At 40.8% G+C, this 26,646-nt stretch overlaps 1 protein-coding gene across 2 annotated transcripts in view; it reads right to left on the reverse strand.

The window, feature by feature from the left end:
* Positions 1–427: 427 nt before the first annotated feature.
* The window catches only part of CLPS3 (CLP-similar protein 3), a 117,533-nt gene continuing 91,314 nt past the window's right edge, over positions 428–26,646 (reverse strand). For both annotated transcript variants that reach the window (XM_089411457.1, XM_089411456.1), the window contains exons 9-11: positions 1,439–1,671; positions 1,260–1,304; positions 428–1,081 (exon numbers count right to left, since the gene is read on the reverse strand). In XM_089411457.1, coding sequence (XP_089267583.1) covers positions 997–1,081; positions 1,260–1,304; positions 1,439–1,671 — 363 coding nt within the window. In that variant the 3' untranslated portion in view covers positions 428–996. The remainder of the gene's footprint in view (positions 1,082–1,259; positions 1,305–1,438; positions 1,672–26,646) is intronic.

Consider the following 26,646-nt stretch of genomic DNA (forward strand, 5'->3'; position numbering starts at 1 on the left):
ATTCACACTTTACCATATCGTGACTTGACAACAACCATGGATTCGGAGAACCGCGTCAATTCAAGATCCAAAGTGGTGCAACGTGGTTACTTTTCACAATCTCTTCGACTCCACATTTTTCAGCTTCATAACTTCAAAGTTCACACTGCCCATTAACACAATAGCCCCTGAGTCCTTCCCCGTGTCTATCATCACCAATGACGGATGGGGAGATCCATACTAGTTCCAGATCAGCAAAGGTGCTACACGTTTAGTTTTCACAATTTCTTCAACATCCCACTTTGCAGCTTCACAACTCCACACCATTCACAACTTCATAACCCCCCATGTTATTAATCCAAGACAAATATAGTACAAGCAGCAGTGCTTGCACAACACTGCATCAATGTCAGTCTGCAACAATCAGAGAAAACAAAAATGCACGGGATACAGATACAGAACAGAATATATTCTTGATGCACCAAATTCCAATATGTACAAAGGGTCAAATCACTACCTCAATCAAATCAAGTAATGATAAGGACAACAATTAAGGTGAGTCCGTATTAATATATACGCAACAGACTAGCAGAAACCACCCGTTGGGGAACCACGTATATCTGACTCCCCAGCCATCAGCCACTTCACCCATCAAACCACACATTTTCTAATTCCCAATTACAAATATTGTTCCATCGGCCCTTTTTCAAAATGGGTTAACATTTTAGATTTTTAAATGCTTAAGAATCCTCATACATAATCAGTGAATGAATGATGGAGAAAATAGTGAAATCAACAAAGAAGAGGAAAAGACCAAATGATCTGCCAGATAGCAAGGCATTATTTTTACCCCTGCTGTGCAATTTTGCAAATGAGACGATCATTAAAATATATGAATCAACATGCAACCAAAAGTTGGTCCCATGAAAAGAAATGCAATTGATTTTGGCTTGCACTTAGCAGTTCACTACTTTCTCCATCTTGAAACAACCTAGGATCCAAAAGATTAGTAACCTACTAGTCCACCCATGTTAACGACCCTGCCAAAAGTAATCTACTAGGAAGCTCCCCTGGGCATGGAGCTATATATGAAATCTTCTTCCTGCAACAGCATAAATCATTTTGAATTTACTGATCAGTATTAGATTATGGCGCTAATAGAAGGGATGGAATGAAATATGTAACTAGAGACATTTAAGTCTGAGCAGAGAATTGAATATCCTCAAATATAATCCTTTCAGTCAACACTGATTGGTAATCAATATATGTTCTTAGCTCACCTTTCCATGTCAATATCGGTGATATAGATAAATCCAGCTACATTACTGCATATTCATTGCAACAAGGATATGCTTATTAGCTACAGCTGCACGAACCAGGAAAGGCCTATATAGTAAACTAAGCCATCCTAGAAGCAATGCGATCAAGGGAAACAAAAATAATATGATACAGCTCATACCTGGAGAGTAGCAGATCAGGCTCCTTGGCATAAGAAACAGCAAGAACAGCATGCACTAGATCACTAGTAACTGCAACAAGAGCTACACGGGTGGGATCTGCTGAAGGCTCTGCACCTATCGGCAGAGCGGAACGAGGTGCTTGAGGGCCACCAAATCTATATATAAGGAGATCACTGAAATTTACAACATTGGCTTGAGGTGACAGTTCACTGGTAAGACCATAGAAGTATTCCTGCAACACAAAGGCAACAATATTTCAATATTAAGTCGACAAGTATAGAATTCAAGCATACCTTCCAGACATCACCCATGCCTTGTATTCTATATCAAGTAATGCAACTGGAAAATATAAAAGCTTGCAACATTTCATATATGACCTCCAGATAGATGCTAGTCAGATAAAAGTCAACTTTCACTTCAAAACTAGTCTCTTGGAAAGCATTGCTATCAAAAATATTGGTCCAATAAGCCCTAGAGGCAGAACTTGTTCTTTTGAATTTTCAATAATACTTCCCTTGGGATAGCACTGAGAAACAAGCAATCACGTAAAAAAAGTATATTGAAAGACAATGGAAGTGACCATGAAATGTTGCATGTCTTGCTTTCTATCTATTTGATTCAAATTTGACATGAACTCACTTCCTTAAACAGGGAGTTTTTTAAACACCACTTGAACATACCAAAGATAGAAAATTCAACCCATTTTCTCAATTTTTTCATTTGGCAGTCTATTGTTGGTATTCTTCGCTGAAACAAAATAGAGTTGAACTTTTATTGTCCAAACCATGTACACTGTACAGTAGTGTTTTTTCCAACAACTGAACTAAGTGTCCTGACTTTGGTAGCTTTAAACTAGTGTATATTTTTCCGAAACGTTGCAACGTAAGAGGTCACCATGATTCTCTGTAACATTATTTAATTCAACTGCTAGCCTGAAATAATACCACATGTTGAAAGTCCAGTAACAGCTCTAAACTCATTTTGTGCATTCCCACAGACTGAGTTGGCCCTCACTAATTCCATCTCCCTCTGCATTTTTATAGCTATATTTTCATTCGTCACTACTTTTGTGTTTCAATAATCCTACAGGCCTCACGCATATATTATGTTTCTTTTTGGCTCCCTAGCAGGACCAAATTCAAATGACCGGAACAGGTTCTTCGTTCTTTCTTGTGGTCTAAATCAGTGTTGAAAATATCGGTATCGGCAAAATATCGGCGAGGGTCCAGAAAATATCTTATCGGCAATATCGGCGAAAATATCGGCAAAATATCGGCAAGAGCCGATATTTTGCCGATATTTTCAAAATATCGCGATAGATATTTTCCGATATTTGCCGATATTTTGAAAATATCGCGTCTCGGCGATATATCGTTTTGCCGAAAATATCGCGATATTTCCGAATATCGCCGATATTATCAACAGTGGTCTAAATAAGGTGGAGAGTGAGCTTGGTCGATGATTCCCTGGGATGTAGGTGCTGCACTGAATTAAACGTGTGTTGTACTATGCCAAAGAAGGAAGCAGGTCTGGAGTGACCTTATTTATGGTGCTTCCAGGGGAAGCATTCCTGCTGCCAAGTGGGTTGTGTGATGCCTTAGGCTTCTTCCCCTTCGGTAGTGTTTCCTACAACAAGTATAATTCAGTGCAGCACATGCTCAAGATCCATGGCACTTTTGGATTATGTGACATTATCTATTCCCCTAACCTGTTCCGTATTTCTGGGTCCACCATCTACAAAAGTATTTTTCAGAGGCCTGGAAAATTGTTGCAAATCAGGATGGGATTTGGCTTAGCACCTAATTTGGAGCTGGAAGCTTCAGAGTCAGTGTATTGCTGAACTTCCACAATTCAAAGCTCGCAGATTGAGTAGGTTGGAGGGATCTTTGGAAATTCAAGCCCAGATCCTGATGGACACGAGTGTTAGCGACTCCAAAGGCTCCTCTTCTGACAAGCTCATTACCAAAGAAATTGTTGGGCTGACTTCTCCCGAGGACTCTTGTCCAAATTGAACATGGAGGTGTAGGGCTGGCAGTGGAGGATTGAAGGTGGGTGTTTGCTTAGCAGCTCCAGCAGTATGATTCCAAGAAACTCAACTCCCTATTACACCAGAAGCTTGCCTCGTCTCCGGCAGTGTTCATAGTATTGGTATTGACAAAATATCGGCAAGGGTCCTGAAAACATCTTTTTGACAATATTGGTGAAAATATTGGCAAAATATCAGAAAATATCGGCAAACATATCAAATGCATAATATACTCATTTTTTCAGATTTTTAAACATATAAAGCAATAACAACATGAAACAAACACATTGGTAGATAAATATGAAGAAAGCACTAATATATATATAGTGGATGTAAAATAAAAATGATACATCAAAGGCAATACCAAATCCTATTGATCCCTGATAACTGTCCAATCAAGGACTCAAATGTGGATAACCAATACAAAATGACATCACATATATAAAAGTATCTCATCATCACGAGTTATATGTAGCAAAACAAATAAAACTAGCAGCTAGCTATCTGAGATCAATGACCTTTCCCACTTTTACGGGAAAACAAGATGGGTTGTTTGCTAGGCCTGCCCCTAGCAGTGGAAGGCCCTGACCCTGCACCTAATGTCAAATAATGATTGCTTGATATGGAGTTGTGCTCTCCTATATCTGTAGCAGATGGTGTTGGCATTGATGCTCCCACAGTCTCCTCCTCCTCCTGGTCCTCCCCCGAGTCCTCTTTGTTGCCCCTGTACTAATGGTTCCTCCTCTAACCATGTAGGTGACTCTTCCATGATGGGTACCTCAGACTCCACCCTCCACTTAGACAATACATCAATAATGTCCAAGGAAATGGCATCTAGATCCATTAATTTCTCTATTTGTTTCACTCGAAGTCGGAGATTGTAATGCACGTACACTAAATCATTGAGGCGTCAGAACTCCAACCTGTAAGAGTCAAAAAAACTGAGTCTTGACACGTGACGGTCAAAAATTAAAATTACAATAAATGTAATTGCTCAGTTGAAGGTTGAAGCTCAAAGTTATACATGTTGCACTTCTTTGAGTGCATTTTCTCAAATACACTCCAATTGCACTCACACCTTGAAGAGCCACAAGTTTGACTCAAGAGTCTTATGGCCAATTTCTGCAAATTTGCTACCTTTGCCACCAAATATCTACAACAAAATAAAAATAAAAAAAACTTAAAACATAAAACATAATTAAACTTTCAAATAAAACATAATTGAATTTTAAAAAATCTAGAATTATAAATTAGTAAATTGAAAATTCGGATGAGTCATGACTTGTCACTTATGTGGAATGAAGAGGGTCCTTTACCGAATAGCATCACCGAAGCCAAATAGGCCAACACAATTGTTAAAATTGTCAACTAGGGCCAAACTCCATGTGGGTCATCTTATTTATGGCAGCGGATATTTTTCTTGGACCCCTCTCATCAAGAGGTATAGGATTGATCTAAAGATCAATTGATTCCGATAAGTATTTATGAAGACATGAATTTATTTTGATTATGGAAAAATTGTCAAGTCGGCCAGCAACTTATGTAGGATCAGAAGCCCAACAGTCATGTCTATTCAACCTCTACGTTTTAGTATAAATAGAAGAGGACTTGAAGTCATTTGTCACACACACACACTCACTCTTGTGATCTCACTTCTTCCTGTTTTGAGTTTGATGAAGAAGAGAGCTAGAGGGAGGGCCCTAGGGTATACGTTGCCCTAGATAACATGCCCTAGATCTAAATGCAGTCATGGGAGAATAAGCTCTACGTTGCTCAAAAAAGTCGGAAAATTCGGAACTCCCGGAAAAGCCGGAACTGCCAGAAAAGTCGGAACTGCCGAAAACGCCAGAAAAGCCGGAACTGTTAGAAAAGCCGAAACTACCAGAAAAGTCGGAACTGCTAGAAAAGCCGGAACTGCCAAAAAGCTGGAACTGCCAGAAAAGCCGGAACTGCCAGAAAAGTCAAAACTGCAAGAAAAGCCGGAACTGCCAGAAAAGTCAAAACTGCAAGAAAAGCCGGAACTACCAGAAAAACCAAAACTACTGGAAGTCGGAACTGCCGGAAAAGCCAGAACTGTCGGAAAAGTCGGAACTGCCGGAAAAGCCGGAACTGCCGAAAAAGTTGGAACTACCTAAAAAGTCGGAACTGCCAGAAAAGCCAAAACTGTTGGAACTATCGGGAACTGCCAGAACAGTTGGAGCATCTATCTCCAAAGGAGAGCAGCATGCAAGGGATAGCTAACTAACCTTGGGACAGTTGTATGGTACTTAGCAGCAAATACACCAAGCATGCAATGTTACAGCTAGCATGCAAGGGACAGCTAGCTAAGGACAACAAGCAAGCAATGTGCAGCCAACACATAGGTCAAGATGGCAACATGGTGCAGCAATGGCACATAATGCAGTACAGTGATGGGTACAGTCATGATTAATGAAGCGTGATGAGATGCAGCATAATGATGACGGGTGCAGCATGGTGTAGCGCGGTGAGGTGCAGCATGATGACAAAATGCAACACAACGATAGGTGAAGGAGTCACCTTGGAGAATCAGTTGAAGCAGCATGTCTTCAACTGATCTCATGTATCATCTTCTTAGAGATGATCTATGTTCTTATCTAGGTAAGTCAAAGTGTTGACTTCTATTGTAAACGTACTATCTCTCTCTCTGTGTTGAACTATTGAAGAACATATAAGAAGAATTGATTAAGGGTTTCTCCACATTGGGGTTTGTCCCTAGCTAGCACCACATCTTCTGTCCTCTTGTCTTGGCTTGTCTTCTGCAATTTATATTTATGTTCTATCTGTAGTTTACTTTAATGCTGATGTAATTGCTAAACTATAAAAGATATTGATCTAACTGTGAAAATTGAAATAAATTGCTCTAGCATAAAAGATACCTAAAATTAACATGGTATCAGAGCTGAGGTGAAGACAATGCCCAAGCAAGAGTGAAAGAGCAATCACCAAAGACAGTTGGGAAAGGACAAAAGGATCAGTGGATTCCTCATCCCTCTTCAAATTCACCAAAGGTGAAGCCGAAGTAGAGAATATTATCAGAATGGCACAGCGGAATATGGCCTACCTAAAGATCACATCATTGAAAGACCGAATCTCAGGGTGGAAGGAAAGGCAGATAACTAGTTCGGCCATTATGCGAAGGAGTGTCCGAATGGCAAGGACACATCACTTTATGATGATAACAATCATTCCAAGGACATCTTCAATGATCAAAGGAATGAAAGGTAATGCAAGTCATCAAGGAAATGGCCGACTCTTCATAGAAAGCAAGGAACCCTAGGTATGAAGAATCAAATGTTGTTTCTGATAAGATAAAGAAGCGTTATCTTGTATTGGCCCTCTCCTTCAGATTCTTTGGGAATCTGGCTTATAGATTGTAGTGCTTCAAGGCACTTCATTGGATAGATGGGTGCACTCTCTAATTTGGTAGAGATGGAAACAATCATGGGATTATACTTGGAGCCGATGCTACCTATCCCGAAAGGGGTGTAGGGAATGTTAACTCTCAGCTGAATAAGGGTAACTCGATTCATTTATAGAATCTCTTTTATGTACCTGATCGCAAGAAGAACTTGGTGTCCATCTCGGAAATGGAAGTCAAAGGTTTCAGGGTGGCATTCATTGATGGAAAGGTACGTGTTAAAAAATATAAATTTCAAAGATGTTTTTTCTCATGGGTTCAGGATTGGCAATTTGTATCAAGTTGCAGGATGGTCCATTGGGGATCATGTCAATTGACATATCACATCTATAACACCAGAGGTCTACCTATGGGGCCTTACCTAATGTGAGTCAAATGGTGATAGGGATGTTTGAATTCAAGTAGAGCATGAAAGTACATGTCTAAGATGTACCAAAGGAAAATCTTACAAGGGGACCATTCGCCTCATGTCACAGGTCCACAGGTTTGGAACAACTCGAGGAGTTTGAGATTCATGATCAAGAATCTCATGTATACAGGTGGAAGAAAGCCCTCTATGGCTTGAAGAAAAACTCCCCAGGCATAGTATGAGAGGATTGATCGCTGTCAGATGAAGCTGAGATTCACTAGGAGTGAAACCGATCGAAACCATTACCCAAAGATTGTGGATGATAGACCTCTCATACCAGCACCTTATGATGACGACCTATTTCTGACAGGTGCAGACCCTCTCATTTGCAGAAGTAAGAGGGAGTTGGATTTCGAATGTGGAATGATAAACTGCAAGCCTGTGACTACCTCGAGGATATTAACTTTCAGAAGTTAGATGGTAGTGATGTCGAACCAAATTTGGGAAATGCCTCTAAGTTTCATAAACTCATTCGCATTGATGTTCTTGGTGAACTTCCGTCCGGACATATGTTTTGCAGTTAGCATGGTGAGCTCATATTTGGTTGAGCCTCACTGGATCGGTGCCAAGAATCTTCTGAGATATCTTCGGGGCACAATCTCCCATGGATTGAGATACGTTGCCAGAAATATGAAACTGCATGATTATTCAAATGCTGAGTGGGCATGCAGTGTGGAGGATCACTAGAGCACTTCTTAGTGTTGGTTCTCTTTGGATTCTGCTTCGATATCATGGATGAGCAGAAAGCAGAAATCAGTTGCTATAACCACCGCCGAGACCGAATACACAGCTACGAGTATGATCTCGTGTGAAGCTGCATGGTTGCAGAAGCTCTTAAGTGAGTTGTTTGTACACATGATGAATACCATTGATTCTCTGTGACAACCACAGGTGGGATTCGATTATTGAGGAATCCCGTCTCGATGATTGCTCCAGTAGATAGACATCAGATACTGCCTTATCTGGGATATGGTAAGTCGATGAGCGAAGAGGCTCCATCACATTGAGACTGATGTACAGGTTGCAGACATTTTTTGTCAAAGCCCCAGGGGAAAGGTCAAATCTGTAACTTTCCCGAACGACTTGGAGTCATTGAGAAACCTTCTTAAAAGGGTCCTGCATGTTGCATGCATTGAGCTCTGGGAGCTCTGGGGGGCTTGGGGTACTTACTGGAGCAACATACGACCACAGGGCAACTCACCCTCCCCTGGTGGTGCGTTGTGGAATAGGATGATTCGTTCTCCTGTGGGCTAGGATGATTCGTTCTCTGTGGCGACTGTGGAACAGGATGATTCGTTCTCCTGTGGGCCAGGATGATTCGTTCTCCATGGCGACTGTGGAACAGGATGATTCGTTCTCCTGTGGGCCAAGATGATTCGTTCTCCATGGCATCCACTGACAGGATGATTCATTCTCCTGTGGACAGGATGATTCATCCTCCTGTCGAGGCATCCTACCCATGTAGTCTGGGACTCATGGGAAGTACCTCTCATTTGATCAATGAGCAGGGAAATGAGGATAGGGACCATAGTAGTTCTATCGATGGACGCATCGTTGTATCTACCGTACTCCCTATGCTAGGATGACATCTATTGATCTGGGATCAGTATGAGTGGTTTGAGACACTCTCTTATGATATTGATCTGGGATCAATAGAACTGACTTCAGGTCAGTAGAGAACGGTATGAGACATTCTCGATCAATTATTCTTCTTCATGGTTCAGCAGAGCAGAGTAGAGCAGTGCAAGGCACTGATGGCAGAGATAGTACAGTCGGACACATGGATCAGCATATGGAGTTCTCCCTAGTTGAGAGGGAGTGTTAAAATTGGCAACTAGGGCCAAACTCCATGTGGGTCATCTTATTTATGGCAGCTGATATTTTTCTTGGATCCCTCTCATCGAGAGGTGTAGGATTGATCTAAAGATCATCCGATTCCGATAAGTATTTATGAAGATATGAATTTATTTTGATTATGGACAAATTGTCAAGTCAGCCAGCAACTTATGTAGGCTCAGAAGCCCAACAGTCATGTCTATTCAACCTCTACGTTTTAGTATAAATAGAAGAGGACTTGAAGTCATTTGTCACACATACACTCACTCTTGTGATCTCACTTCATCCTGTTTTGGGTTTGATGAAGATGAGAGCTAGAGGGAGTGCCCTAGGGTATACGTTGCCCTAGATCTAAATGCAGTCATGGGAGAATAAGCTCTACGTTGCTCAAAAAAGCCGGAAAATCCGGAACTGCCGAAAAAGCTAGAACTGCCGAAAAAGTTGAAACTGCTGGAAAAGACGGAACTGTCGAAACTGCCGAAAAAGCTGGAAAAGCCGGAACTGCCAAAAACGCCGGAACTGCCGAAAACGCCGAAACTGCTGGAAAAGCCGGAACTACCGGAAAGCCGGAATTACCGTAAAAGCCGGAATTTAAAAAAATCTAGAATAATTAGTAAATTGAATATTCGGATGAGTCATGACTTGTCACTTACTTGGCATGAAGAGGGTCCTTACCGAATAGCATCACCGAAGCCAAATAGGCCAGCACAATCCCGATAAAACTGCATCTCGTGATTGATTTTCCTATGAAGCTCAGGATCAAGCACTATCCTATGAATATAGAAATGGAGCCTTTCCATCACCTCGTTATCAAAATCAAAGCTGCATTTGTAAGAAAATGCAGGTTTGAGGAAGAGTGCTACTACATGAATGGGTCGATGAAACATCCCTGTCCACCAACTATCAATCACATCTCATAACATCATCTGTCTATTAAGCCCAACAAAACCCTTATATGCATAATAAGCACGAATGGTCTCCTTGGCCCTATCCATTGCCTAAAAGCCCTATCCATGGCCTAATACAAATAAGCCATTGCAGGCTTCTCCCCATCTACCAATCTCAAAACATTTACTATAGGTTCACTAACTGAGCACACTCCTTCTACTCCTTGCCAAAATGTGTAAGTGTACACCATTTCTGCAATGGCTCTCCCATCCTGTCTCTTGATGTATCTACAAATATGCCACTCATCAGAAACAAACATTTGTTTCAACTCAAATTGGCATCAAAGCAAAGATTGAAGAGTACTAAAGTTGGTGGCAGAACATGTGATTGCAGGATGCCACAACTCCTTGTTTCTAGTGTATCTCCTCATGAGGCTAAAGAAAAAAAGCATGGTTATATATAAACTTGGGATGCGCTTAGCCATATCAATCACCTCCTTGATGAAAGAGAGTTTTCCCATATCCTCAAGCAATAAACTGATACATTGTGTTGCACATGGAGTACAGAACAATGTGCGGTGCCTCTCCATAAGCATCCTGTCGGCAGCCACATAATTATTTGCATTATCTGTTATGACTTACACCATATTCTGGACACCAATCTCCCAAACGAACCCATCTAATAATAACTCACATATCAATGTTGCATCTTTTATATGAGTTGATGCATCCATTGATTTAATAAACATGGTACCTTTAGGACAATGTACCAAGAAATTTACAAGGGTCCTACTTTTCCTATATGTCCAACAACCATACATCACTGTGCACACCATTTCTGCAGTGGCTCTCCCATCCTATCTCCTGTTGTATCTACAAATATGCCACTCATCAGAAACAAAAATTTTCTTCAACTCAAACTGGCATCAAAGCAAAGACTAAAGAGTACTAAAGTTGGTAGCAAAACATGTGATTGTAAGATGCCACAACTCCCTGTTTCTAGTGTATTTCCTCATGAGGCTAAGAACAAAAGCATGGTTATATATAAACTTGGGGATGCTCTTAGCTATATCAATCACTTCCTTGATGAAGGAGAGTTGTCCCATATCCTTAAGCAATAAACCGATACAATGTGTTGCACATGGAGTCTAGCACATGGAGTCCAGAACAATGTGCGGTGCCTCTCCATAAGCATCTTGTAGGCAGCCACATAATTATTTGCATTATTTGTTATGACTTGCACCACATTCTACACACCAATCTCCCGGACGAACGCATCTAATAACTCACATATCAATGTTGCATCTTTTATATGTGGTGATGCATCCACTGATTTAATAAACATGGTACCTTTAGTACAATGTACCAAGAAAATTACAAGGGCCTTACCCTTCCTATCTGTCCAACAATCACACATCACTGTGCACACCATTTCTACAATGGCTCTCCCATCCTGTCTCCTGTTGTATCTACAAATATGCCACTCATCAGAAACAAACATTTGTGTCAACTCAAACTGGCATCGAAGCAAACACTGAAGAGTACTAAAGTTGGTGGAAAAACATGTAATTGCAAGATGCCACAACTCCCTGTTTCTAGTGTATCTCCTCATGAGGCTAAAAACAAAAGCATGGTTATATATAAACTTGGGGATGCTCTTAGCCATATCAATCACCTCCTTTATGAAGGAGAGTTTTCCCATATCCTCAAGCAATAAACCGATACAATGTGTTGCACATGGAGTCCAGAACAATGTGCGGTGCGTCTCCATAAGCATCCTGTCGGCAGCCACATAATTATTTGCATTATCTATTATGACTTGCACCACAGTATGCACACCAATCTCCTGGACAAACCCATCTAATAACTCACATATCAATGTTGCATCTTTTATATGTGTTGATGCATCCACTGATTTAATAAACATGGTACCATTAGAAAAATGTACCAAGAAATTTACAAGGGTCCTACCCTTCCTATCTGTCCAACAATCACACATCATTGTGCATCCAGACACCTCCCATGTCTGCTTCAACTCCGCCAATCTAGAGTTGATGTCTTGCTTTTCAGCTTGAAGGAATGGCCCCCACAACTCCTCATATGTAGCACTTTTGTACCTTGGGCCCACAATAACAATAGCATTGCACAATGGTTGCCAAAATGGATTGTTTTTGGTGATGCTGAGAGGTAAGTCACTCCAAAAAGGACACCCCCCCATAACACTCTGCTTTTTGCTTCTTCTTTTTTAACAACTGATTTTACGGAAGGTTGTGCTCCATGTCCAGTTCGTGGAACAAAAAAGGATGAACTCCCACTCCTAGTAACTTCAACAGGTGATGCTATGGAGCCCCTCCCACTACCCTCAGCCTCAAACAAGGAAACAAATATCCTGAAAGATTTGCTTGCATGTTCAGCCTTGTTTCTTTCTGCCTTTTCATTCTTTGTGTCTTTTTCATCAATTGCTTCAAGAGCTTTTTGTATAAGCACCATACTAAAAATAGTACAAAGCCCAACATCATGTCCAGGGAGTCTAGCTAGATGGTATTTCAATAGCATAACCCCTCCTATCATCTTGGTCCCACACAATTTGCATGACAAATATGCCTAGTTTGTCCCACCGTCAAGTTCCCCACACTCCCAAAATGGGTCCAAGGGCTTTGGCATATTTGTAGTCAATTAATGGACAGTGTCAAAATTCAAACCTAGGGCACCAAAAGAAAAAATTGACATTAAACCCCCATACACAAAAAAATAACAGCCACCTAGTTTGAAAAAATATTTTTTACTACATTATTAGCAATGAAAAAGGGTAATAAGAGGGTGCATAAGAAAGTTGTAAAAAAATGAAGCTTTCTATCCAAATATGGATAAAACCCTTGCATTGCTTCATGAGTATGAAAATCATAGCAAATGACAAAAAACCAAAGAAGAAAAATGTTGATAGGCAAAGAGGCAAACAAGCATAACCCTAAATCTATGAAAAAAACCATTAACATAGGGGTTTTTAAGAACATACTTGTTGATGGAAGAAATGAAGTTTGTCTCACTGGTCTTGAATCTTTGATCCATAAAAAAAAATTGATTGGTGATGATAATAGCTGTTTGATCCTCAATCCCTCTTTGAAAACCACCACAAAGCTCTTCCCCTTCCTTAGCCAAAGCCAACAAAGCAAAATGAGCAATTAAAAGGCCAAAAAGTCGTTTTGTAGCCGCGACCCCGCTTGCCCAATGAAAAATTGGGTCGTCGCGTGATATTTTGGCGAAATATCATCAATATTTCATAAATATCACAACATTTCCAAATCAAAAAATATTGTGCAATTAGTCGGTGATATGTCGTTTTGCCGAAAATATTGTAATATTTACAATATATCGCGACATTTCAGCGATACTATCAACACTAGTCTCTTGTTCTCAATGCTTGTTGGACTTTTTCCGGCCCGGTGGGCAGGAGGATTCACAGATTGTGGTGTTTGGTCCATTCGTCTCCCTTTCAACTCTCTTTGCTTGATTGGCAATTAACAGGTTTTTCCCACCAAAGCCCTCTTGGTAAAAAGAAAGCTTATGGATGGGTTTTGTTTAGTTTGTCCCAATTCAAAGATGGTGAAACGTATGTTTTAGGATTGTAGCTTTGCAAGGACTTAGTTGGAAACATGTTCAAGATTGTTCAAGATCACTACTCAGTTATTTCACAAGAAAGTGCAATGGAAGTTTGTACTTTTTGGAGATTCCAGATACCTCCTGCTTTCATCTTTCTTGGGAATTTGGCACTGCCTCAAAGTCACTATTTTATTCACTATCTGGCAAATACGCTGCAAGTATTTTTTGCAAATGTGGTCAGTTCATTACAGTGCTTTTGTTGTAACTGTTGGATGAGGTATGTATGCCAACGTTAGATAGAGGTTTCCTGCTGATGAAGGATGCTAAAAAACTAGATGCGACAACATACTCTGATTTTATTCAGTAAGAGGTCATGGTTCAGCGTTGTACGTACCCTTCTGCTTTTGATTTCTCCTTTTAGTAAATATATCTATGTTAATATAAAACATATTTTTCCAGAAAAACAAACCAAATAGTTAGATCTTTCTCTGCTTTTAGTAGACTAATGATAGGACTTGCTTTCAATTGACCAACTTTGTGGTCACTTGTTGGCCATTAATTGAAAAAACTTACCTTAGTGGGAAAAGCTTTGGGCCACCATATCTACTCTTCTATGAATTGAAACCCTGGCTATTTATATTGACATGTTCCTTAGATGTCTTCATAACGCTCTTTTGTTAGGAATAAAGTATCACCTTAGACCACATCTCAAGCACAATTCTGAGCCCCACTTTTGAAAGGATGCCCTCCTCAACTCCACCACCTACTGTGCTATGGATTAAAAGTTAAAACCCTGGCTGTTTTTATTGAACTACTGCTTTAGATGTCTTGATAATGTTTTTTTGTCAAGAATAAGGTATCACCTTAGACCATGCCTCAAGCAGAATTCTGAACACTCCACGGGAAAGGGAACACTTGTCAATTCTTGATCTAACAAACAGGCTTATACCAGAAATATTTCTTCAAAGATGATTTCTTCGATTAAGTTATATAAAATGGGCATATGACACCAACCTGTGTCATTTAAATTGAAGAAATCTTTATTTCCACCAGCCCCTCTATCAGAATATATTAACTCAGAAAATAAAATGCAGCGGAAATAAAACAGGAATATCAATCACACTATGACAGCAAATTTGTACCCAACACAATCTTCTTTCATTTTAAATTTTTTAGGAAAATGACAGCAAATTTGTACCCAACACAAACTTCTTTCATCTTAAATTTTTTAGGAAAATTTGGGCCTAGACCCACAAAGAATACACAAAAAATACAATTGTTGGGAACCTAAAACTCGGCCGCATTGAGAAAAATCAGCCTCAAGGAAATCAGCACTACTGAAGAAACTCATCCTCTAGAAAATTTCGCGTCCCTCACCAGCAATTTGGCCCCTCTTTTCCCTTGTATGGTCCTTTCTGAATACAATTCTGAACACTCCTTGGGAAAGGGAGCCCTTTGTCAGTTCTTGCTCTAACAAACGGGATTATACCAGAAATATTTCTTCAAAGATGATTTATTCGAATAAGTTATATAAAAAGGGCATATAACACCAACTTCTGTCATTTAAATTGAACCTTTATTTTCACCAGCCCCTCCTCTATTAGTGTACCCTTAAGTGTACCCTTAATGTGATAGATTCTCTCTACCTTATCTACCATAGGAAGGTTGAGTGTTAATTTTTTTATACCAGATCTGACTTACTTCAACAATTTATTAAAACCCAGAAACTATTTATCCCAAATTATAAATACTTTTGAAATTGTTGATAAAATAAACACACTGGTTTATTAACTCAGAAAATAAAATGCAGCGGAAATAAAACAGGAACATCAATCACACTACAACAGCAAATTTGTGCCCAACCCAATCTTCCTTCGTATTAAATTTCTTTAGGAAAATTTGGGCCTAGACCCACAGAGGATACACAAAAAAATACAATTGTTGGGAACATAGAACTCAACCCCATTGGGAAAAATTGGCCTCAGGGAAATCGGCACTAGTGAAGAAACTAGACCTCTAGAAATTTTAGCATCCCTCACCAGCAATTCAGCCCTTCTCTTTTCCCTTGTACGGCCCTTGTGCACTTGAGAAATTTGGCGTCTAGATGTTTTGGCCCTCTTCCAATAATTAATCCCGCCATCCTTGTAACACGCCCCCTACTATCCCTAGCCCCTACTAAAGGGTACAAGGAGGCAATTACTCTAATGACCCAACCTCCAAGGTCCAACTATGGAAATGGAGTCTAAATTTTTCGACTTTCTCAACTTCCTCAAAACATAAAATGGATGACATCATTGCGTTTGTCTCGTCGAGACCTTTCCAACGATATAAAATTTGCCTCAATCCAACTCTCAAATCAAAAGATGCGGCCAATCAATGTCTAGTCTATCAGGTCTCGCCATGCCACGTGGCTACCCTAGTCCTAGCCACATGGCAGCACTACCCCAACTGTCGACCCATTCATGTCTAGTGTCACATTATATCTTGTTCATGGTTCACGAAACCTGAACAAATATACATGTAATGTATATGAGGTACGCGGGCTCCTCCATGACCACATCACCCAAGGAATAAAATCCCCGCTGTTTTCCATCGCACATAACAAGATATCATCGGGGACAAGGCATCTGGGTGACGTCAACGGCGCTTTCCATCAGGTTGACGTCACCCTTACACATGGCTTCACCCTTACACGTGGCTCCACTCTTGGTGTACCATGTGTCACATGTTTACGGGCCACATGGCCCCACAAGAACCCCAACTCTGACTGACACGTGTCATGCTCCCAAGTTTCCACGTCGCACTGCAACGATGTCACCTGCCACATTGGTCATGCGTCCCACCATTCCTTTGCTGCAATGGTAAAATTCTTTTTCACGTTATAATTTAACTCAAGTCCTCAGCCTAAATTACCAACCACCAGCCCCACTATGCCATGTCGTCCTGGAAATAAATGGTTACAAGGCCAGCACACCCAGGTTATTATGACTTGAGGGACCCGCATCCATGTACCTCACGTATGTCATAAGTTCATTCATTTGGAAGGGTCCTGTGAACCATGGCAATGTGTAACATGACACCAGACATGAACATGTTGGTTGCTACAGTAGTATTGCCATGTGACAATGAGGTGGATGACTAGGGTAGCCATGCGAGTGCCACGTGGCAAGTCAGATGACGTGGTGACACCTAATACGCCAAAATTTGATTAGCCATATATTTTGATTCGAGAGTCAGATTGACGAAAATTTTATATTATTGGAAAGGTCTCGACGAGATGAACATAATGATGCTATACAGTTTAGGTTTTGAGAAAGTTGAAGAAAATCAAAAAATTTAGACCCCATTTCCATAACTCGACTTTGGAGGTCAGGTCATCAGAGTAAATTCCTTCTTCTACCCTTAGTAGGGACTAGGTATGTTGGTGGGGTGTTACACTCCCCTTCAGCTGACTCAACCTCTCTCTTTCCTAATTTTGACTTCTTGAAGTTTCTCTTGAAATTCCCTATTGCATTTATTCTAACTTCTTTACAATCTAATCAAGCTTCTCTCTCTTGAGAAAAGTACTTCCTCAACAATTGTGTGCCTTCACCTCTCCCTTAGGCTTATTCTATAATTTCGTTAAGCCAAAATCCCTAATCCTAATCTTTTAAGTGATCAATGGCTAATATTAAATAATAAGACTCACTTGATATCAACAGTTGAGATTATATCTAGGTCTTAAATAATTTTACTTTTTATCCTTGGAAATTTGGCCTAATAATCAACAATAATCAATTTAACCCTGATCTCCTATGTGATCAATGGCTAGGATTAAATCCTAAGCCTCACTTGAGATCAATGGTTGAGATTATATCTAAATCACTTAAATAATTTTATTATTTATCCATGGAACTTTTGCCTAATAGTCCACAATAATTAATTAAATTAATTATTGTACTTTTCCTAAGTTAATCTTAGCAAAGAAATCATAGAATCACTTACTACACCAAGCACGCACCTAAAGAGGCAATCAAATATCTTCTACATGCTAAGACACCAAGCCAATGTAGAAGACTTTCCAAGGCAACAAAGTCAATACTCCCTCCTATCGCAAGGACGTGATTCTCCACCACCCCCAACTTGTCTTTGTAAAACACAAAACTTTCCCTTCACTAAAGGCTTGGTGAGAATATCTGCTACCTGTTCCACTATGGAGATGTACCTCTCTGGACGTTGTGTCTAACGAAGTGGTATTCAATCTCCATATGTTTGGACCCATCATTAAACATTATATTATCAGAGATTTTAATGCAACTCTAATTGTCACAGTGAATCGCAGAGGGCCTCATCTCAAGACCAAATAATCATGTGAGCATTTTGTGAAGCCAGATGGCCTCACAACTCGCTAGACTTGTTGCCATGTACTCAATCTCTATTGAGCTAAGTGCCACTGAGTGTTGCTTCATGTTATACCACGAGATCATATATAATCTTAAGTTGAAACAACAACCTAAAGTACTCTTCCTATCTATTACACTCCTTGTGTAGTCTAAATTTTTGTAGCCCTGCAACTCCACTCCAACAACTCTGACATAACTCAATCCATACAAGATTTGTTCCTCAAAGATACCTAAGCACATGCTTTTCTGCAACCCAATTAACACTCTGTATCTCCACCAAGAATTGGTTGTGTGTATTCATGACAAAACAAAATATTTGCATAGTGCTCACAAAATACATCAAGGACCCGATCAACTGTCTGTGCAAGATGGAATCACTCACCCTAAAAAGCACTCAACTTCCTCAAGTTGGTGATCATAGGTGTAGACATCGACCTACAATCCTCCATCCTAAATCTCCTCAGAATCTCAACTACATACTTGACATACCCAAGAAGATCTCTCCTAGCTATTGCCTCACCTCTACTCCCAAGAAAGATCGGTCCAATGTCCATCTCAAACTCTGAAGCAAGGTTCTCCTTGCACATCCCTATGAGCTTCTTCCATCAAGGCTCGCTATTATCTCAAAATCAAACCCTGGAAGGCTGCTGACCAGGAAGACCTTAAGTAACTATTTCAAACCTACTTTAGGCTGAGGCTTAGCCTCCCCAACCTGAGAAGGCTCTCTCAAAGGATTAATGATTTTTTATTATGATTAAGATGGCTAACTCTTATGAAACAAAGATAAAATTGTAAGTGGTGGAAACACAATTAAAAAGTATCCATTGGGCTTATGGAGTCAAAATCGTTTCAGTATAACAATGATATCAACCTTACATAGAAGTCAGGACATTTAGATTTCAACCATTCAGAACACACCAGAAACATATAGGACAACACAGTTTATAAATATGTGAAGGAAATTAGAGCACAATCAGTGATTTCTAAGTAATCACATATCTATACCACTGCAAATACTAAGGAGAGGATAATACACAACATTATGAACTTAAAACTTTTTGATTATACAAATGATCACCTCTAGTATTGTAAATGACTTTTAAATCAGCTTTAAAGAAGTTTTGTCATCACACATGCATATGGGAAAGGCTTACAGCACATGAAGAACGTGGCACTCCAATAGATTGTTGGCTAATTAAAGAAGATCAACATGATTAATTGTTTCCGAATATCTTTGAGGAAACCAAAAGCATAAAAACAGGGGCAGTTTCCTACTTCTCAGCAGCCGTAAAGGGATAAGACATTAAGGACCAGTAAGGAGCTTTGAACATCCACCACAGCTAAATTGAAGGAGACCACTTGTCAGAGAACGAGATTTGTTTGTAATTAATGCTATTACCAGCATGATGTCGAGTTAAACTCCTAATTGTCTTAGGTTTCTAAAATATCTAGTTAGCAATTTGTTGCATTTAATAAGTAGTTAAAATTAGAATAGGTGTCATAGCAAGCAGAATTCGAGTTCCCCTCATGCTGGAGGAGGAATCTCAGCCTTGTAAAGAATTCTATATATAGGAGAGAGGGCAATGTACCAGGGGTTGGAAAATTTCAGAGAAATTGGAACTATTGTGCTATGTATATGATTCAGTTTTAGTAATACAATACTTGGCATAACTTCTCAGGAATCAGAAGGAGTTTACTGTTCAGAATGTTGTGTATTATCCTCTCCTCAGTATTTGCAGTGGTATAGATATGTGATTACTTAGAAATCACTGATTGTGCTCTAATTTCCTTCACATATTTATAAATTATGTTGTTCTATATGTTTCTAGTGTGTTCTAAATGGTTGAAATCTAAATGTCCTGACTTCTATGTAAGGTTGATATCATTGTTATACTGAAACGATTTTGACTCCATAAGCCCAATGGATACTTTTTAATTGTGTTTCCACCACTTACATTTTTATCTTTGTTTCATAAGAGTTAGCCATCTTAATCATAATCAAAAATCATTAATCCTTTGAGAGAGCCCTCTCAGGTTGGGGAGGCTAAGCCTCAGCCTAAAGTAGGTTTGAAATAGTTACTTAAGGTCTTCCTGGTCAACAGCCTTCCAGGGTCTGATTTTGAGATAACATTCGCCATCAACAAATACATAGTACAAGTTAGAATCTACCTAACTTTTAGTGAGGTCCAATCCAAGTAGGTACCCATCAATCTTGGAGTACAATGCATGAGGTGCCTACTTAAGTCCATATAAGGCCTTCTTCAATCTACATACACATCCTTATGAGCTTCTTTGATCTTGTCAGAAAGAGATCGTCAACATATATTACCAAGATAAGAGGCTCGCCATCAACAAATACATAGGACAAGTTGGAATCTACCTCACTTTTAGTGAGGCCCAATCCAAGTAGGTACCCATCAATCTTGGAGTACACTGCATGAGGTGCCTACTTAAGTCCATATAAGGTCTTCTTCAATCTAAATACATGGGACTCCCTCCCTGGACCTCAAAGCCCTGAGGCCACTCAATATACACCTTTTCCTCAATCACCCCACTGAGGAAGGTAATCTTCCCATCCATGTAATGTATCCTCCACTCCATCTCTGAAGGAATATAAATGATCACCTTAATAAATGTGTATCTAGCAACAGGAGGAAATGTCTCCTCATAGTCTACTCCCTCCTTCTAGGAGAACCTTCTCACCATGACCTCACTTTGTACTTCTCGACAATGCCATCAGTTGCATGCTTGATCTTGAAGATCCACCAAGAAGTGACCATTGACTTATCCTCAAGCCTCAATACTATCTCCCACACATCGTTCCTCATGATGCAGCCCTTCCAAACCTACTGATTTGTTGCCCACACAAAGGTAGAAGGCTCAAACTCACTGATGTTGCTCGTTAAAGCCAAATAACTAGAAAATATGGTAGGTGATCTACTCTCCCTGAAAGTGTTTCTAGGAGCCTCCACATGCTCCTCAACTTGTTCCAATGTCTTCTTAGCCCAACTTAGAATCCTCCTAAGAATGCTCGAAGGAACATCTCGCTCCTCCTCCTGATCAGAAAGTTGTGATCCTATTGCTAGTCTATGCTCAACATTTAGAGCCTCTCACTCCCAATCCTCTGCCATTGTTGGATTTGTCTCATGCAAAATCTCCAAAAGGCCCTACCCTCCTCAAATTTGACATCCCTCCTTACCACTATCTTCCTCTATCCTTAAATGTAGACCCTGTATGCCTTTGAAGTCTCACTATATCCCACAAAAATGCCCCTCTCTGGACCTTGTGTCTGATGAAGTGGTATTCAATCTCTATATGTTTGGACCTATTATTAAACATTATATTCTCGAAGAGTTTAATGCAACTCTAATTGTCACAGTGAATTGCAGTGGACCCCATCTCAAGTCCAAATGATCTTGTGAGCATCTTATGAAGCCATATGGCATCACAACTCGCTTGACTTGTTGCCATGTACTCGACCTCTATTGAGTTAAGTGCCATTGAGTGTTGCTTCATGTTATACCACGAGATCATATCCAATCCTAAGTTGAAACAACAACCTAAAGTACTCTTTCTATCTATTGCACTCCCTGTGCAGTCTAAACCTGTGTAGCCCTGCAACTCCACTCCAACAACTCTGACATACCTCAATCCATACACCATTGTTCCACAAAGATACCTAAGCACATGCTTTGCTACAACCTAATTAACAGTCCTTATCTCCACCATGAATTGGTTGTGTGTATTCACAACAAAACAAAATATCCACATAGTGTTGACCAAATACATCAAGGACCCGATCAATTGTCTATATAAGGTGGAATCACTAACTCACCCTCAAAAGCACTCAACTTCCTCAAGTTGGTGATCATAGATGTAGACATCGACCTACAATCCTCCATCCTAAATCTCCTCAGAATCTCAACTACATACTTGCCCTACCCAAAAAAGATCTCTCCTGCCTATTGCCACACCTCTACTCCCAAGAAGGATCAGTCGAATGTCCATCTCAAACTCCGAAGCAAGGTTCTCCTTGCACATCCCTATGAGCTTCTTCGATAAGAGGCTCACAATCAACAAGTACATAGTACAAGTTGGAATCTACCTCATTCTTAGTGAAGCCCAATCTTGAAGATCCTCCAAGGAGTGACCACTGACTTCTCCTCAGGCCTCAATACTATCTCCCACATATCATTCCTCATGATGCAATTATACCCTTCCAAACCTACTAGTTTGTTGCCCACATGAAGGTAGAAGGCTCAGACTCACTGATGTTGCTCGTTAAAGCCAAATAACTTGATAATGTGGTAGGTGGTCTACTCTCCCTGAAAGTGTTGCTAGGAACCTCCACATGCTCCTTAACATGTTCCAATGTCTGCTTAACCCAACTTAGCCTCCTCCTAAGAATGCTCGAAGGAACATCTCGCTCCTCCTCCTGATCAGAAGGTTGTGATCCTATTGCTAGTCCCTGCTCAACCTTTAAAGCCTCTCACTCCCAATCCTCTGCCACTGTTGGATTTGTCTCATGCAAAATCTCGAAAAGGCCCAATTTGACATCCCTCTATCCTGGAATATAGACCCTCTGCACCTTTGAAGTCTCACTATATCCAACAAAAATGCCCCTCTCAAATGAGCACTCCAGTTGGTTCCTCACGTCTAAAGGAATGTGAACATACACTGGGCTATTGAAGATGTGAAGATGGCTCACCTCTAGTCTCACTCTTGTAAATGCCTCCTCAAGGGTCATGTCATCTACTGCCTTGCGAGAACTCTTGTTCTACAAGTATAAAGTCGTATTACACGCCTCCACCAACAAGAACATAGGCAAATCTTGGTCATAGATCATGGCCTTTGTTGCTCCAACTATACTCATCTTCTTCCTCTCTACCACTCCATTTTGTTGCGGATTATAGGGCATTGTCTGCACTTTCTTGATCTTGCTTCCATGCAAAAAACCCTTAAACTTGTTGGAGGTATACTCTCCCCCATTGTTTGATCTTAGGACCTTGATCTTGTTCTCAGTTTGGTTCTCCACAATAGCTTTTAACTCTTGAAATTGGCTGAAGACCTCATCCTTGACTTTCAGGAAGTAAATCCATGTCCTCCTAGAATAGTCATCTATGAATGTCACAAAATAATTGTATCTCAAGATAGACCCCATTGACATAGGACCACAGATGTCAGAATGCACCAAACCCAACACACCCATGGACCTAGTCTGTAACAACATAAATTTATATGAAAATAAACACAAATAAAGTAAAAGACAACAAATAAGATTAATGATTAATTATAGCAATTAATTAAAAGATATGTCCTGTTGTAGCGGCTACAACCACCCTCCAAAATTTTGCCTTAGCCTCGTTTTGGAGCCTCCCTTCCAACCTTCACAGCAGCTTGCCTTGCTTCGTGAAGTTCACAAGCTTCAGTGTCTTTCTTGCTCAAAGGCAGCCTGTCAGTCACAGCTTGATCCATTCCCCTCACAAGTTGTTCACCCGAACTTGATCCAGTTGCACGCTTAACAACTTCCCCTTGAAAATTGCGCATTGTTGGAGGGCAACCAGCCTTGCCTCAAGAAATTGCGCAATCCTCTCTAACAGCCTATTGGGCTCCAGGATTTCGCAATCCTGCCAGCCAACCCTCCCAGCAGGATTTGCACAACTTTTCCCAACAACAGCCTGTTCAGCCAGAATTTGCGCAAATCTAGGTAACAATCAGCTGCTCTGCCCAGAAATTGCGCAAATCTCCTAGGCAGCCAGCCTAGCTCCCAGCCAGAAATGTGCATGTTTCTCCAGCAGTCGAGGAGTCTCTTGCATGTGCAGTTGAGTTCACTAGTTCCCTCTGAGACTGAGCAAAACAGACTTGTACGCATGGGCTACTTCTCCCAAGGCAGCATCCAAAGGCATCCCTTGTTTCAAGGATCTAAGTTCAGCAGTAGGAGGTTACATGCAAGGAGCAATTCCGAAACCTCCCACCAAGTGTCGCTTCCCCCAGATTCGTGTCATGCACGTTACGACCTCGATGTTATCAAAACTCATCAATCAGACACTGCAGAGCTCATTCCTTACATCAGCCTTGCAGCTCTGACATCCCACATCACATCTAGGAGCAGTCGCCACATTTGGCTCAAATGTTTTGGGTAAGCCCGCTTCCCATGCCTTGTGCTACATTTCTGTCGTTTTTTGTGTTTTCGCTTGTGGGAGTATTGTTCGCTTGATTTCTATGAACGCTTGTTGTCGTTTACATATATACTAGCTTTTTCTAGCTCTGTTTTTGTTTTAGTTGCTATCTCACTGTTGCCGCATGCATGAAACCGTTTTGCATGGACGTTCCCCCAACCGACAAACTGCCTCACCCACATGCATGTTGATCTCTCTATTGAATCTTTCATTCATGTTTTGCTTGCATTGTCAATCACTTCTACTATCTCTTAGTGTCGCCATGCATTCATTGTCTCGGTTGCTTTCAGTTGCCCATCAGCGAGTCAGGCCAACCTTGGCTCGGACTTTGCCTTCATCAAGGATGCATTATGCAATCTAGGGAGGGAAGGCTCACCTTCCTCTCTAGATTTGTGCATTCCTGCCCAGCACTGGCCTCCAGGACTGTTTTGCGCATTTCTGGAGGACAGTGGCTGCTTGGCCCAAGAAATTGCGCAAATATGTCCCTGGACCAGCAGTCCTTCCCAGTTTGAATTGCACATTGCACAATCCCAACAGTAAGCAGCCAGACTAGACTATGCATTAAGCAGTTCCAGCAGTCCGTCAGTCTCCCAGCAGCGCAGACTATGCCTTGTGCAGTCTTGGCAGTCGGTCTCCCGACCTCCCGGTCGAAATTGCGCAACCTTCATGGTCATTCACCCAGGTATATTGCAAGTTAGTTCTCATGTTCATTTTGGTTTTCGACTGACATATTGCTTGCCATGAGTGTTTCCATGTCTCCAGGTATCACAGGTGTTCATCTGCCTCTCAACAGTACAGGTACAATGGTTTTCAGGAGAGCAGAAACAAAGACACCGTTCAGAGCACACTTGGGGATGCAGTCGATCAAGTCTCTATGGAATGTCTACACACGAAGACATCAAGTTGTTCGTAGACAAGGACATCAAGATATGACAGCAGCAACATCACAACGAGCAGCATCATGAACAACAACTGTAAACAGCATACCAAATGCAACGAATGCAAGAGGGTTGTTGACAACACGGAGGCGGAACAAGGTTGCAAGCTCACGCAGGTCCATTGATGATGAAAGCAACTTTGGAGACTCCGGCTATGAAGTGACAGTGACATGAAGATCGCGCGAAGGGAGAAGATGGAACAAAGAAGAAGTTGCATGTACTAAAGTAGCAACTCAGGAAGAACATGAAGCTGCACAGACAGATGAATGAGTTGCAACAGGGATAGGAACGGCAGTGGGCGCAACATGCTCTCACGGATGAAACTGCACCCGTACAAGTTAAGGATCCATCCCAACAGCTGACACAAAGCAGACATGGTGAGCATTGTCGTTGATCGCATGCAGGGGATTCAGCAACATGCATGTCGTTGAGTCCACGCATGCAATCCAACCCATTCAACACACTCACCAGGGCGAACACAAGAAGCAAGTCCAACTGGGGCTGAACATGTACTTTGGCGAGTGATGCGCATGACCACCAGCACACACTTGAAGATCAGCACGAACACTATGCATCAGTGTGTTGCCGGTTCAACCGTACCCAAGAAGACCATGCGCATGATAGCAGATGAGTTGGATGAAGGGGCTGAACCAATGCACCGGCTGTAATGGAGGCAAGAGTTCGCTTCAGCAAGATGTCACCATGAGGTGCATGAACACCATCACGGACGACCAAGTTTGGCATCAGCTCACCACCTTCACCATCACAAGCATGTTAAAGAATTGGTCTCATCACAGCAGACTGAATGTCAATGATGTCTTGCAAGGCTTGCTCAAACCATGTTGTCTCACATGACTACATGTGCATTGTAATGTTGAGTCATGTCAAGTGTAAGTCAAGTGTCAATATTTGGATGTAATAGTCATAGAGTAGGTGAAGGGTCATGAGGGTAGTTGAATTGTCACAAAGGGTAATGTCAACGGTCAACCCCACCCTTTGTTATAAATAATCCCTCATAACTCATTGTATATGCTTTTAGTCAGCCAAGCTTCTACTAAGACTATTTTGAAGAAGGCTTGGACAATATTGTAACGCGCCTTGGCTTCTCCACTGCACAGAGCTAGTACATCTCTTTGGAGGAGCAGGTGGATGTGGCTATAACGTTCCACTGTTGGGGCTAGCAGGTTTACATGGATGTATTGTATGATTGTGACTTACACTTCTTTATATAATAAGAGCCAGCACATTTTCATGCATATGTTGTTATTGTAGTTGCACTGCTCCGGTGGCTTTAATGATATGTGTTGTTTAACTTACGTACTTGTGTATGAACTGATTCACATGCAATTATATGAATCTTGTTGTTAATGTGTTGCATACAGTGTTGATAATATCGGTATCAGCAAAATATCAGCAAGGGTCGAGAAAACATCTTATCGACAATATCGACGAAAATATCGGTAAATATCGGTAAGATTAAAAAATGAATAATATATTCATTTTTTTCAAGT

This window comes from Pinus tabuliformis, chromosome 3_1, assembly GCF_031772625.1.
Source record: "Pinus tabuliformis cultivar Carrire ecotype Pingquan chromosome 3_1, CPIR1, whole genome shotgun sequence".
In the NCBI taxonomy this organism is placed as follows: Eukaryota; Viridiplantae; Streptophyta; class Pinopsida; order Pinales; family Pinaceae; genus Pinus; species Pinus tabuliformis.